The sequence below is a fragment of the Pelophylax lessonae genome (assembly GCF_965119305.1).
Source record: "Pelophylax lessonae genome assembly, chromosome: 8".
NCBI classification, from domain to species: domain Eukaryota; kingdom Metazoa; phylum Chordata; class Amphibia; order Anura; family Ranidae; genus Pelophylax; species Pelophylax lessonae.
In genome coordinates this window covers 299,561,120-299,576,820 of record NC_138775.1, presented here as the reverse complement: position 1 = coordinate 299,576,820, position 15,701 = coordinate 299,561,120, and the positions used below count along the sequence as shown (strand labels likewise).

Below are 15,701 nucleotides of genomic sequence, written 5' to 3'. Positions count from 1 at the left end.
CTCGGCCCATAGGACATGGTGTATTATGATATATGGAAAACTTTAAAGACTCATTTACAGTCACTGTGTGTTTACATGCATTTGCAAGTTGTGTTTTTTAGATTTTTTTATTTACTTTGATTTTTGTACTAAGTTGCATTTAAATGCATTTGCAGTGTGTTTATGTGCGCTTGTGGTGCAATTGCGTGTGTTCTGATGTGAAAAGATGCAGCATGCTGCACTTTTTTAAAATGGATTGAGGAGTGGAAGGATGGATAGAGACATTGATGGACGGAGGGAAATGATGGAGACATGGATGGATGGATGGAGACATGGATAGATGGAGGGATGGATGGAGACATTGATGGATGGAGGAGTGGAAGGATGGATGGATGGCTAGGGACATGGATAGATGGAGGGATGGATGGAGGAGTGGAAGGATGGCTGAAAACATAGATAGATGGAGGGATGGATGGAGACATGGGTTGATGGGGGAGTGGAAGGGTCGATGGATGGCAGGAGACATGGATAGATAGAGGGATGGATGGATGGCAACATGGATGAATGGGGGATTGGAAGGATGGATGGATGGCTGGAAACATAGATAGATGGATGGATGGATGGATGGAGACATGGGTGGATGGGGTAATGGAAGCATGGATGCAAACATGGATGGATGGGGGATGAATGTATGTATGGGGGATTGGAAGGATGGCTGGAGACATAGATAGTTGGAGGGATGGATTGAGACATGGATAGATGGGGGAATGGAAGGATGGATGGAGACATGGATGGATGGGGGATGAACGAAATAGGGTTTTCAGTTTGTGGCGCTCTGTGCAGTTTAGTTTGATCTACAATCACATGTTGATGTGAGACTGCCCTGCCCACAGGGTGACAACACTGCTGTGTACCTTTACAACAGAACAAACAGCATTGTCACCCTGTTACAGGAAGTGGAAAAAATAACGACTCTGAAGGCGGGATCAAACGGAAATAAAAAAGAAAAACTGTGTTGCTGTTAGCAGCACACTGCAGGAAATCTGACATTCTGGATTGTCCCTGCTGTTACACTGAAAGAATTTCATTGCAGAGCGCCCTCTACAGGAGACGGGAAATGAGGAGCACAGAGTGTGTCACATGAATTTTCCTCCAGCAGTGGTTGGAACACATAGAAAACATAAGGTGTATATATATATATATATATATATATATATATATATATATGTATGTATGAATATAACTAACCTTTGGTGTGCCAGGGGCCATGCCGTCCTTCTGTATGACATTCTTACTGTCAGGAGAGAAAACAGAGAGAGGAGAGGTAAGAACAACATCTGATGACAATCTGCAAATAAAAGTAAAACACATAAATGAAATCTGCTAAAACATAAACCAAATCACAACCTTGTAATGTAGATTGTAACCTGTAAGAAACGGCTTCGGTATTTACGTTCTCGCTGTCATTGCTGAGAATTCAGCAGTGGAAAATCAGCAATTTTGCACTTTTTGTGTAATTGCGACTTGTGTAGGTGTGAGATCAGTCTTCCCCATCTATAGATTACCCCTGATGATGATGTCACAGGTTCAGTCACCTATAGATTACCCCTGATGATGATGATGACATCACAGGTTCAGTCACCTATAGATTATCCCTGATGATGATGTCACAGGTTCAGTCACCTATAGATTACCCCTGATGATGATGTCACAGGTTCAGTCACCTATAGATTATCCCTGATGATGATGACGTCACAGGTTCAGTCATCTATAGATTACCCCTGATGATGATGTCACAGGTTCAGTCACCTACAGATAATCCCTGGTGATGATGTCACAGGTTCAGTTACATACAGGTTATCCCTGATGATGATGTCACAGCTTCAGTCACCTACAGACTACCCCTGATGACGTCACAGGTTCAGTCACCCACAGATTATGCCTGATGAGGACGTTAAGGGTTCAGTCTCCTACAGATTACCACTGATGATGTCACAGGTTCAGTCACCTACAGATTACCACTGATGATGTCACAGGTTCAGTCACCTACAGATTACCACTGATGATGATGTCACAGGTTCAATCACCTATAGATTACCCCTGATGATGTCACAGGTTCAGCCTGAATTCTGACACTCTGCAAGTGGGATCAAGTTGTATTACCTTATATGATATACAGTGTTGTATACTGATGAGGGACTTCCTGTGTGTATGATACAATGTTGCAATATTCTGATGTTTGCTAATATTTATTATTTTAGCTGCAATGTCAGCTTGTAGGCCTCGTGCACATGAGCTCAAAAATGTGGCTTTTACAGTCTTTTGAGCTTTTTTATTTCTCTGCCACTAAGCGCCCCTCCGTGTTATTCTGCGTGTCTGTGCGCACTATAGGAGTTTACAGAAGTTTAGAGGCAGAAAACCACCCCCACCAAAGTCGCATTCATATAAAATGCTCAAAAACACCTAAACACACATTGATGTTGGGCACATGTATGTGCATTCATGCCTTAATCATTCTAATGACCAGAAAAAATGAACATTCTGGCCAATAGAAAGCCTTATTGCTAGGCACACTAATGCGCAAAAACGAGAATGCGGAAAAGCTCTTCGCTTTTCTGCTGCTAAACTCCTGTAGAAGAAAAGGCGTCTTAGAGAATGCGGTGTGCATGTGACCTTATATATTCCAACCGCCCTTATATAATTACTATAATACCACAGCTTTTTTCTATAGGTAGAGATTATATAATACCATCATTTTATTCTAATAATAGTTTTATTCTACAGTATAAGTAATAATATTATATAATCATAGATTTTATTCTAGAGGTATTATTATTATTATAGTAACATATATTTATTCTTTAGGTATTATTATTATTATAGTAACATAGCTTTATTTTATAGTTATTATTATTATGTCCTCATAGATTTATTCTATAGGTAATATTATTATATAATCATAAAAATATTTTCTATAGGTATTATTATTATTATTATGTAATCATATATTTATTCTATAGGTATTATTATTATAGTAGCAGATATTTATTCTATGGGTATTATTAGTATATAATCCTAGATTTATTCTATAGGCATTATTATGAAAGAATCATAGATCTATTCTATAGGTGTTATTATTATATAATCATAGATTTATTCTATAGGTATGATTATTATATAATCATAGATTTATTCTATAGGTATGATTATTATATAATCATAGATTTATTCTATAGATATTATTATTATAGTACCATATGTTTATTCTATAGGTATAGTTATGATAATATCATAGTTTTATTCTATAATTCCTATAATATTTTTGCACCAAGATTTTTTTATTTGAATGTTGCGGTTTTATTGATTATCTAGTTATCTTTTCTGTATATGGCCGTAATTAGTTTTATTGCTCGATAGTTCATCATTACACTTTAAAGTTTATGTTTCGCTGATTGTTAATCTTTTATGGGATATTGTAGGTTATCGATTTATTTTCTGTGACTGTCCTGTTGTTTAGGATCAGTTCAGTAAAATCAATACTCTCCTATATACAGTATATATTACAGTATATTACAGTATAGTATATTACATATATATATATTGGTGTCTATTTTTTAGCCCTAAAGGTGGGGAGCACGTCTCACCCCAAAACGCATTGGATGTTTCGTTTGTTCCAACTGTGAAGTAGATTGCATCATTAAAGGTTTTGGGTTCAACCTATACTGTGCCATACTTATTGATCTCTATTATCATAGTGGTTATTGTTTTCTATGACTCACAGACGCACTCTGTACCTCCTTACACGGATGATGACATGTGAACATTGGTACGGCTCATATTATGTACATTACAAAACTGTAATAAAAATCTATTGAAAGAGAAAAGATTCTGATCTGTACGATTGGCGCTATGATGAGTTTATGTACGGCGTTCAGAGACCCCGCTGTTCACAATTCAATATGGCCGCCCCTGGAGTGGACTATTATATTGTATCATTTATCTGTAGAGTAGAGTGGAAACAATGTTGTTTCAATATGTCCACCCCCAGAGTGGACTGTTACATTGTATCATTTACAGTGCCTTGAAAAAGTATTCACACCCCTTGAAATTTACAACATTTTGTCATGTTACACCCAAAAATGTAAATGTATTTTATTGGGATTTTATGTGCTAGCCCGAAACAAAGTGGCCATAATTGTGAAGTGGAAGGGAAATGATAAATTATACAAATAAATCTGTGAAAAGTGTGGCTGCATTTGTATTCACCCCCCTTTACTCTGATACCCCTACCTAAAATCTAGTGGAACCAATTGCCTTCAGAAGTCACCTAATTAGTAAATAGAGTCCACCTGTGTGACATTCAAATCTCAGTATAAATACAGCTGTTCTGTGAGGCCCTCAGAGGTTTGTTAGCGAACCTTAGTGAAGGCCAAGAAACACACCAGACAGGTCAGGGATAAAGTTGTGGAGAAGTGTAAAGCAGGGTTAGGTTATAAAAAAATCTCCCAAGCTTTGAAGATCTCACAGAGCGCTGTTCAATCCATCATGGGAAAATGTAAAGAGTATGGCACAACTGCAACCCTACCAAGACATGGCTGTCCACCTAAACTGACCGGCCGGGCAAGGAGAGCATTCATGAGAGAAGCAGTGGTGGAAAACTAACACTGCACATCACCCTGAACACACCATCCCCACTGTGAAACATGGTGGTGGCAGCATCATGATGTGGGAATGCTTTTCTTCAGCAGGGACAGGGAAGCTGGTCAGAGTTGATGGGAAGATGGATGGAGCCAAATACAGGACAATCTTAGAAGAAAATCCGTTAGAGTCTGCAAAAGACTTGAGACTGGGGTTGAGTTTCACCTTCCAGCAGGACAACGACCCAAAACATCCAGCCAGAGATACAATGGAATTTCCCCATCGTTGGTGTCAGTGGAAGGAATTCTACCCTAATTGGTGTCAGTGGGAGGAATAATGCCCCATCGTTGGCGTCAATGGAAGGAACTGTGTTTTTCTGATTGCGTCAGTGGGAGAAATCGTGCCCAATTATTGGTGTCAGCAACAGTAATGGTGCCTCATTGTTGGTGTCAGTGTGTAGAATAGTGCCTCAAGAGCCAGATAAAGGCAAGCAAAGGGTTGCATTCGGCACCAGTTTGGAGACCACTGGTTTAGATCAAAGCATATTCATGTGTTAGAATAGCCCAGTCACAGTCCAGACCTAAATCACATTGAGAATCTGTGGCAAGACTTGAAAATTGCTGTTCACAGACGCTCTCCATCCAATCTGACAGAGCTTGAGATATTCTGCAAAGAAGAATGGGGAGAAATGTCCTCTCTAGATTTTCACAGATTTATTTGTATCATTTATCATTTTCCTTCCACTTCACAATTATGGCCACTTTGTGTCGGTCTATCACATAAAACCCCAATAAAATACATTTACGTTTCTGGGTGTAACATGAGAAAATGTGGGAAATTTCAGGGTGTGAATACTTTTTCAAGGCACTTTATCTGTAAAGTGGAAACATTTTGGTCTCCTCTGAGCAGATCTCCTTCTTCCACATGTTTGCTCCTCCCCCACATGGCTTATCCCAAACTGCAAACAGGACTTCTTATGGCTTTCTTCCACCAATGGCTTTCTTCTTCTCACTCTTCCATAAAGGGCAGATTTGTGGAGCGCACGACTAATAGTTGTCCTGTGGACAGATTCTCCCACCTGAGCTGTGGATCCCTGCAGCTCCTCCAGAGTTCCCATGGGCCTCTTGGCTGCTTCTCTGATGAATGCTCTCCTTGCCCGGCCGGTCAGTTTAGATGGACGGCAATGGCGGCCCATCCATTGGGGGCGCCAAGGTGCCGCCCCCCTATCCATGCGCCCGACCCCCTAATCTACATGCAGGGCGCCGGACGGGAATGGGGTTTTTTCTTTTGAAGCACGTGATTAGAGCTAGAGGCTCTATTAGGTTTCTAAAAAGGGTGAGCTCAGGGTGCAGTGCACTGCACCCTGAGCCCACCCAATTGTGTGAAAATAGAGAATGAATATTCGCTATTATCACACGGATTCTCCTCCCAGCCAATCAGGAAGAGGGTCCTGAGACCCATTTCCTGACTGGTCGAAAGGAGAAGCCATGCTATTGGCCAAGGAGGAGGAGGAGGGAGGAGATGCAGGGGAAGCCACCACTGCCTGCCTGCCCTCCACGTCAGTCCAGGGTGAGTGAGATGGGGGTGGGGGGGGGGTGGTATGGTGTGCGGGCTAGAGCTGGTGTGGTCGGGGGGGGGGGTATGGTGTGGTCTGTCTGCCGTCTCCCCCCTCCCCGCCCCATGGAGCACCAGCTGCCACTGGTGGACGGCCATGTCTTGGTAGGGTTTCAGTTGTGCCATACTCTTTCCATTGTCCCATGATGGATTGATCAGCGCTCCGTGAGATGGTCAAAGCTTCGGAGATTTTTTTATAACCTAACCCTGCTTTACACTTCTACACAACTTTATCCCTGACCTGTCTGCTGTGTTCCTTGGCCTTTACTAAGGTTCTCTAACACCCTGGTCCCCAACCCTGGTCCTCAGGGCCCACTAACAGGCCAGGTTTGCAAGATAACTGAAATACATCCCAGGTGATATAATTTGCTGCTCAGTGATTGCATTACTCTAGTCTGCATCTCCCCAAGGTAATACTTAAAATCTGGCCTGTTAGTGGGCCCTGAGGACCGGAGTTGAGGACCACTGCTCTAACAAACCTCTGAGGGCTTCACAGAACAGCTGTATTTATACTGAGATTAAACGGCACACAGGTGGACAGGTGACTTCTGAAGGTTCCACTAGATTTTACTTAGGGGTATCAGAGTAAAGGGGGTGAATACAAATGCAGCCACACTTTTCACAGATTTATTTGTATCATTTATCATTTTCCTTCCACTTCACAATTATGGTCACTTTGTGTCGGTCTATCACATAAAATCCCAATAAAAAACATTTACGTTTTTGGCTGTAACATGGCAAAATGTGAAAAATTTAAAGGGGTGTGAATACTTTTTCAAGGCGCTGTATCTGTAAATTGGAATCATTTTATTTTACATTGTTAAAATGCCCCTTTCGCGTTCTTTGGTTGTCGGATCGCCTGGAAACCCCACCCAGCAAATCAGATGCCGACAATTAAAATAAATTGAATAACGAGATCAAATCAAATTGGTTACATTTGGAGAAAAAAAACATAATGGATTGTCAGCTTTGTGTCGAGGATTTCCTGATGCTTTCCCCTGACAATGAACGCCAGCTTTCCCTCTCCGCCCACCGCGAGCGGCCTGAAATTGAATAACGCTGTTCCCCCTTTAAGACGGGTTCCATTTGAAACAATTTTATATTTAATCTGAGTGGGACGGAGACGTAATTTGGGGGTATTAGAGTCGTCTCCCCGATGTAAATTCTCCTGATTGGATGTGTCAGGCCAGCCGGCACCTGCAGCACTAAAGATCGGTGAAATATGTTCAGACCCCCCGAACGAGGGCGGCACGCTGCTTGTAGCCCCCCGGCTCTGATGGACAGGAGGGGGGGGGGATGTGTATTTAATAACGGAATTTGTATGCACGCCTGCAGTCAGGAGCCAAGGATGAGCGACCAAGAGGTGGCGAGGATTGGAAGGCGCTCCCGCTAAACAGATGCTTATAACAGAAGAAGACATATGAAATCAGATGTAGTCAGTATTAATATCCAGGGGCGCCGGCGCATACACAACACAAAACGCACACCCCGCCACACACCACCCCCCCTCCACCGCCCCGAAATCAGCACCGGGGACGACAATACATTTTTATGAGAAATTTTTCGGAGATCAGTACATGAGATGTGACAGAAAAAGCAATGTCGCTGTCATGTTCACTTTGCGCAAAGCGTTTTTCAGTCCCAGATGCCGAGCAGCCGCGCCGCGCCGGGAGAAATTGAATTTTGGCTCTTTAATGCTCCTTGATTTGGCAGATGGTTCGGCATGTTGAAAGAAGAATGGATGGGAGATGGAGAATCATCCTTGTCTGACCTATACAGGAGTCACACAACACAGCGCCAAAGTCTACGGCGGACGCCGCGGCCTAAGACTGCGGCAAAGACAATCGGCGGCAATGCGCCCCGGCGTGTCATGGCGGCTCAGGCCAGAGATTGTACTGACTTCATATACAGAAATGTTATCTGTATGGTAATAGCCTGCATAGCGCCCATCCCTATATAACACTCTAGAATTGGGGTGTCCAAACTGCGGCACGGGGGCCAGATGCGGCCCTTCGCTTGCTTTCATTTGAACCAACAATCCCCCCCTCCTCCACACACACTGCAATGAAGGGGAACAATCCTCCAAATGGCACCAACGATAGGGCACTATTCCTCCCACTGGCACCAACAATTGGGTATAATGACACCAACGATGGGGCACAATTCCTTCCAATGATACCAACAATGGGGCACAATTTTTCCCAATGATACCAATGATGGAGCACAATTTTTCCCAATTACACCAACAACAGGGCACAATTCCTCCCAATGACACAAACGATGGGGCACAATTCTTCCCAATTACACCAACAATGGGGTACAATTCCTTCCACTGACACCAAAGACAGGGCATTATTTTTTCCTCACAGATGTCAGAACGTTTTCTACTCCCAAAGGCCACAGCACCTCCCCCCCACACACACAGACTGCAATGAAGGGGAACAATCCTCTCAATGGGACCAATGATGGGGTGCAACTCCTCCTGAGAAGCCACTCGGCTGTCATTACAAGGAGCGGGAGGGGACACCCCCCCCCCTCCCGCCGCCTTCCGTGGCTCGCCCGGTCTCCCGTCCCACCCTTCCGGTCCAGAAGTGGTTAGTCTTTCATCCATTGGTGGCGGTATTGGATCACTCTTCATGGTGGCAGTATTAGATCACTCTTCATGGTGGCGGTATTAGATCACTCTTAATGGTGGCGGTATTAGATCACTCTTCATGGTGGCGGTATTAGATCACTCTTCATGGTGGCGGTATTAGATCACTCTTCATGGTGGCGGATGGAGTTATCATTATTATTGGCCTTTTGAGTTGATTTATCTTTAGATCGTTATTTTTGCTGTGAATTTAGGCAATAATTAGCGCAACATGAATGAGTAATTTTTCATCAATAAAATGTTTCACAAACTAACAAATCCAAATTATTTCTTTTGAAAAAAACATTAAAAACTCGCCCAAAAAATGGGCCAGGAGGAACTCCGCCGCCCCTGAAGAAGTCTTTTCTGAAGTCGTCTTTTCTGCTCACAGGTGGGACGCCGGCGGGCAATCACAAATCGAATAATGGGCCAGGAGGAACTCCGCCACCCCTGAAGAAGTCTTTTCTGAAGTCGTCTTTTCTGCTCACAGGCGGGACGCCGGCAGACGATCACAAATCAAATAAATATTTGTCTTTTCTGAGCGCCAGACGGGGAGATCAGAGCCAATTAGGAGACGGACAGTCGAATGACACCGCCGCTGTATAGGGTGCTGCATGGATGGCTCCGCGTCTTATTACCGAACGTTTATTTACAGACACTCTGAATTTTATGAAGACGGATCGCAATGTAAACAGACCATAATAATCCGACCGCATTCTCTGCGCCGCCGCTAATAAATGACAGAGATTTGCATAAGACTTGACATGTTCATGAACGCCGCTTACATCAATGTCATCATTTACACCCGGGCCGCGATCGGCGGAATACAGCGCGCCCATCATCCATCTTCATCGGGGGCTTCAATCAGACGAAGCAATCGGACGCCTGAGCCCAGGAGCTAGCACTCTATTGGGCTGCACAGAAAGCAAGTGGATTTTTTCTGTGATTAGAAAGCTGGGATGATTTTTATTTTTTAATAAAAGGAAATGTTACGATGAACAGCTCAGTGCCGGGAACGCGGAACACGGACGCCGTTCTGATCAAAATAGAGGAAAGTGCGGAGCGTCGACGCCTTCTCCAATCATTATCACTGTTAATAATATCCTATGGAATGGGATCATTAAAGCGGCCCTGTCACCAACCCTAATACCGCATCCTAACACACACATAGGAACAGCCAATCCAATTATGGTCTGTGCTGGCCCAGCTCCTACGCCTCCCCTCAATTGTTGTATTTCAATTTAGGCAAAAAAACATTTTTATGTTGGTACAAATACTTCATCACCCCGGGGGAGGGGGGGGGGGTGCTTACATTTCCATTCATTCATTCATTACATTTGTATTTATTCAGTAACATGATGCAAAAATATTATACTATCAGAGATGCCCTTCATAGGTCAGTGTGGGTGGAGTCACCCGCTACTTTGATGGGTGGAGTCCCTGGAACTTGTTTCTACCCATCATGGAGTGTTCTCATGTCTCCTGATACATCCTCTATACTAACAAAGTCCTTACATTGGTGGTCAGTATGAAGAATGTCCCTTACATTGGTGGTCAGTGAGAAGAATGTCCCTTACATTGGTGGTCAGTGGGAAGAATGTCCCTTACATTGGTGGTCAGTGGGAAGAATGCCCCTTACATTGGTGGTCAGTGGGAAGAATGTCCCTTACATTGGTGGTCAGTGAGAAGAATGTCCCTTACATTGGTGGTCAGTATGAAGAATGTCCCTTACATTGGCGGTCAGTGGGAAGAATGTCCCTTACATTGGAGGTCAGTGGGAAGAATGTCCCTTACATTGGCGGTCAGTGGGAAGAATGTCCCTTACATTGGTGGTCAGTGAGAAGAATGTCCCTTACATTGGTGGTCAGTGGGAAGAATGTCCCTTACATTGGTGGTCAGTGGGAAGAATGTCCCTAACATTGGTGGTCAGTGGGAAGAATGCCCCTTACATTGGTGGTCAGTGAGAAGAATGTTCCTTACATTGGTGGTCAGTGGGAGGAATGTTCCTTACATTGGTGGTCAGTGGGAAGAATGCTCCTTACATTGGTGGTCAGTGGGAAGAATGTCCTTTACATTGGGGGTCAGTGGGAAGAATGTCCCTTACATTGGTGGTCAGTGGGAAGAATGTCCCTTACATTGATGGTCAGTGGGAAGAATGTCCCTTACATTGGAGGTCAGTGGGAAGAATGTTCCTTACATTGGTGGTCAGTGGGAAGAATGTCCCTTACATTGTTGGTCAGTGGGAAGAATGTCCCTTACATTGGTGGTCAGTGAGAAGAATGTCCCTTACATTGGTGGTCAGTGGGAAGAATGTCCCTTACATTGGTGGTCAGTGGGAAGAATGTCCCTTACATTGTTGGTCAGTGGGAAGAATGTCCCTTACATTGGTGGTCAGTGAGAAGAATGTCCCTTACATTGGTGGTCAGTGAGAAGAATGTCCCTTACATTGGTGGTCAGTGGGAAGAATGTTCCTTACATTGTTGGTCAGTGGGAAGAATGTCCCTTACATTGGTGGTCAGTGGGAAGAATGTCCCTTACATTGTTGGTCAGTGGGAAGAATGTCCCTTACATTGGTGGTCAGTGAGAAGAATGTCCCTTACATTGGTGGTCAGTGAGAAGAATGCCCCTTACATTGGTGGTCAGTGGGAAGAATGTCCCTTACAATGGTGGTCAGTGGGAAGAATGTCCCTTACATTGGTGGTCAGTGGGAAGAATGTTCCTTACATTGGTGGTCAGTGGGAAAAATGTTCCTTACATTGGTGGTCAGTGGGAAGAATGTCCCTTACATTGGTGGTCAGTTGGAGGAATGATAAGGACTGTGGCGGTTGGTTAGGTTGGGGGGAGTTCAGAGGTCCCATGTCCACCATCCCTGAGAGAAGACAGCATTTGGTTGCTTCATTGTGATTGGTTGCTGTGAGTTGGGCACATCCTCAGCACGATGCGTTTGGCCTTTTTTAAATTACCTTCAATATCTTTTTTATTCCAAACATTAATAAATCTCTCGACGGCTCTAAACGCTGTGCAGACGGAAGGCGAGTTGCGTGCGCGGTCCCCCGTTAATCACTCACCCAGCCAGGGCACGGGATAATGACCCGTCTCCATAGTAATTGCCCATCCCGCTCGCTCCCCGTCCTCCTCCACACCCCGGTGATACATGCGTTTTAAATGACACCATGTACACAGGAAATTACTTACCAACTATCACACTGCTGACACTTTTAATTAAGGTGATTTACACCGAATTATCCTTCGAAAATAAAAAAAACCGCCGCCCGCGTCCTTATAAAATATGTATTCACCGCTTTTTTTTTTTTTCTGTTTGGGGAATTGGAAAGGACTTTATCACCAAAGACAACTTCCCCTTCCTCGTCGCTAATCTCTCCTCCTCACCTGTAATTACCGGCTGCCCGCAGAATCGCACGGTGACATCATGTAATGAAGGGGCCCCACCAGATTAACCTGATAATTGGCAATAAAAAGATTCACCATGAAGAGGCGAGACCCCGGCAGCTGCGGCAGAGTCGCCGACATGCGACCGATACGTTACTGCTCAACTGGTGGGTCCTGACTCAGCGCCCGCAAGGACCAGGGAGGGGTACACCTACCAGCAGATTAGACACTGATTATTGGCCCCATTCAGTGCGACTCTGTTTCAAATCACATAGCCATCGCTGCAAAATGACGCACGACAAGACATGCATTTTTTTACGCATTTCGTAAATGTAATGAGATTTTGTGCACGTTTGTGAAGTGCGCAGGTGAGACTGAAGCCTCATGTAGTGACCTAAACAATCCAAACTGCAGGCTCTGTGCCACTGCCCCGCCTTCTCTCTGCCCCGCCTCCTCTCTGCCCCGCCTCCTCTCTCCCCAGCCACCTCTCTGCCCAGCCTCCTCTCTGCCTCGCCTCCTCTCTCCCCAGCCTCCTCTCTGCCCAGCCTCCTCTCTGCCTCGCCTCCTCTCTCCCCAGCCACCTCTCTGCCCAGCCACCTCTCTGCCCAGCCTCCTCTCTCCCCAGCCACCTCTCTGCCCAGCCACCTCTCTGCCCAGCCACCTCTCTGCCCAGCCTCCTCTCTGCCCAGCCTCCTCTCTCCCCAGCCACCTCTCTCCCCAGCCTCCTCTCTGCCCAGCCTCCTCTCTACCCCCCCTCCCCTCTGCCCCACCTCCTCTCTGAGCAGCCTCCTCCCTTCCCCGCCTCCCCATATATTGTCCTAAACTGTCCAAACTGCAGGCTCTGTGCCACTGCCCGGCCTCCTCTCTGCCCCTCCTCCTCTCTCCCCAGCCTCCTCTCTCCCCAGCCACCTCTCTGCCCAGCCTCTTCTCTCCCCAGCCTCCTCTCTCCCCAGCCACCTCTCTGCCCAGCCTCCTCTCTCCCCAGCCTCCTCTCTCCCCAGCCACCTCTCTGCCCCGCCTCCTCTCTGCCCCTCCTCCTCTCTCCCCAGCCTCCTCTCTCCCCAGCCACCTCTCTGCCCAGCCTCTTCTCTCCCCAGCCTCCTCTCTCCCCAGCCTCCTCTCTCCCCAGCCACCTCTCTCCCCAGCCTCCTCTCTGCCCAGCCTCCTCTCTGCCCCGCCTCCCCTCTGATCAGCCTCCTCCCTTCCCCGCCTCCCCATATATTGTCCTAAACTGTCCAAACTGCAGGCTCTGTGCCACTGCCCTGCCTCCTCTCTGCCACTCCTCCTCTCTGCCACGCCTCCTCTCTCCTAAGCCTCTGCCCTGCCTCCTCTCTGCCTTGCCTCTCCTCTGCCCAGCCTCCTCTCTTCCCCGCCTCCCCATATATTGACATAAACTGTCCAAACTGCAGGCTCTGTGCCACTGCCCCGCCTTCTCTCTGCCCCGCCTCTTCTCTGCCCCATTTGGGATGCCATTAACAATGAATGACACACCAAGCAAGACATGCATTTTTTTTTACACGTTTTGTAACTGAAACGGGATACAAGGTACAAGACCTGAAAACGAGGCATACATTTTTTACGCGTTTCGTAAACTAGATGGAAACAATGAATAACACCTGAAATGGGATACAAGGAACAACTCCTGCAAATGAGGCATGTATTTTTTACGCATTTTGTTAATGAAATGGAATTGCAGGTTTGTGAAGTGCACAGATGTGAATGGAGCCTCATGTATTGACTTAAACTGTCCAAACTGCAGGCTCTGTGTCACTGCCCCGCCTCCTCTCTGCCCCGCCTCCTCTCTGCCCCGTTTGGGATGCCATTACAATAAATGACACACCAAACAAGACATGCATTTTTTATTCTACACGTTTTGTAAATGAAATGGGATACAAGGTACAAGACCTGAAAACGAGGCATACATTTTTTTACGCGTTTCGTAAACTAGATGGAAACAATGAATAACACCTGAAAATGAGTCATGCATTTTTTTTATGCGTTTAGTAAATGAATTGGGATTTTGCGCACATTTGCGAAGCGCGCAGGTGTGATTGGAGCCTCGTGTATTGACCTAAACTGTCCAAACTGCAGGCTCTGTGCCACTGCCCCGCCTCCTCTCTAAACTAGGCTAACCGATTGGGTGGTTTACTTCTTCTTCCTCTTTCCATAAGCTTACAGAGCAGCTCCTCCCACCTCAAGCCTGATTTCAGTTCCAGCTGTGGTGTGGCAACTTACAGAGCGCGGGTCATTTGAGTGGAGATTTTAAAAATTATATCATGACCTTTGAAGGAATACAGTATATAAATGAGTTAAAGTTGAAGTTCAAGCAAAACGCGTAATACACAGATGGGTCACATGGATGGGATTTGTATTTCTGTCCATCCAGTCCTGGGATTTACACAGCTCTGCCACACTGCTTAGCAGAAGACCTGGTTTTTACATGCTGCAGTTTCACTTTCCCTTACAGGTCTTGTACCTCCACCGGCCCGTGACTGGACAGTGAAAGGAGAAGCATTAGAATCAACTTTATTATACCAATGAGCAGACTGGAAGAGGACAAATCTTCCTCTGATCCTGGGATTTGGGAAGAATTGGTGGGGACAGGTGAAAGTTCCAATGTAACAAATAATTAGGGGGAAATCTCTCCCGGGGGGTGGGGGGTGGGGTTGTTCGGTGACGGTTCGGATTTTAGGAGCGGACTCGGTGGGTCTTGTCATCTCTTGTCGGTGGGTGACAGAAAGCAGGCGCTCCCCTCTCCATGTGATGGATGTGTGGCGGAGCGCGGATCGGACAGATATCACATAATGGCCAACGCCGAATAAATTCACATCAACAGCCGGGCAGATAATAAACAGACAGCTGTCACCATAAATCCCCCCTCCTGTCCCGCATCCGTCTGGGAACGCAACCTTAGCGCCTGATGGATGAGCGGGCCGACGCCCAGACACATTACTTACCCCGGCCCCGCGGGCCATCCGGGGCGAGAAGAGATTTATACACACACCCATCATACAGGAAGGTTTATGGATATAGAATCCGCGAGGAAAATAATGGCGTCCGATCCCACGACGATGGCGAGGAAACCCAATTCACCCGTTGGGGGTTGTAGTGCGATGTTTGGATTGGAAAGGGGGAGCTTTGTCCTGAAGTTCTGTGTTGTCAGGGGGGTCGTCCTTACTTTATATAATAAGAAGGGGGGGTCATCTATTCCACCCCCCCTTATATATAATAAGAAGGGGGTTCATCTATTTCATCCCCCCCTCACCCTTATATATAATAAGAAGGGGGGGTCATCTATTCCATCCCCCACCTCATCCTTACTTTATATAATAAGAAGGGGGGTCATCTATTCCATCCCCCCCCCCCCTCATCCTTATATATAATAAGAAGGGGGGGTCATCTATTCCACCCCCCTCATCCTTATATAATAAGAAGGGGGGTCATCTAT

The 15,701-nt window shown here is 45.8% G+C and overlaps 1 protein-coding gene across 2 annotated transcripts in view; it reads right to left on the bottom strand.

The window, feature by feature from the left end:
* RNF220 (ring finger protein 220) overlaps nucleotides 1-15,701 on the bottom strand; it is a 337,403-nt gene that overhangs the window by 107,089 nt on the left and 214,613 nt on the right. For both annotated transcript variants that reach the window (XM_082265020.1, XM_082265021.1), the window contains exon 4: nucleotides 1,228-1,273. In XM_082265020.1, coding sequence (XP_082121146.1) covers nucleotides 1,228-1,273 — 46 coding nt within the window. The remainder of the gene's footprint in view (nucleotides 1-1,227; nucleotides 1,274-15,701) is intronic.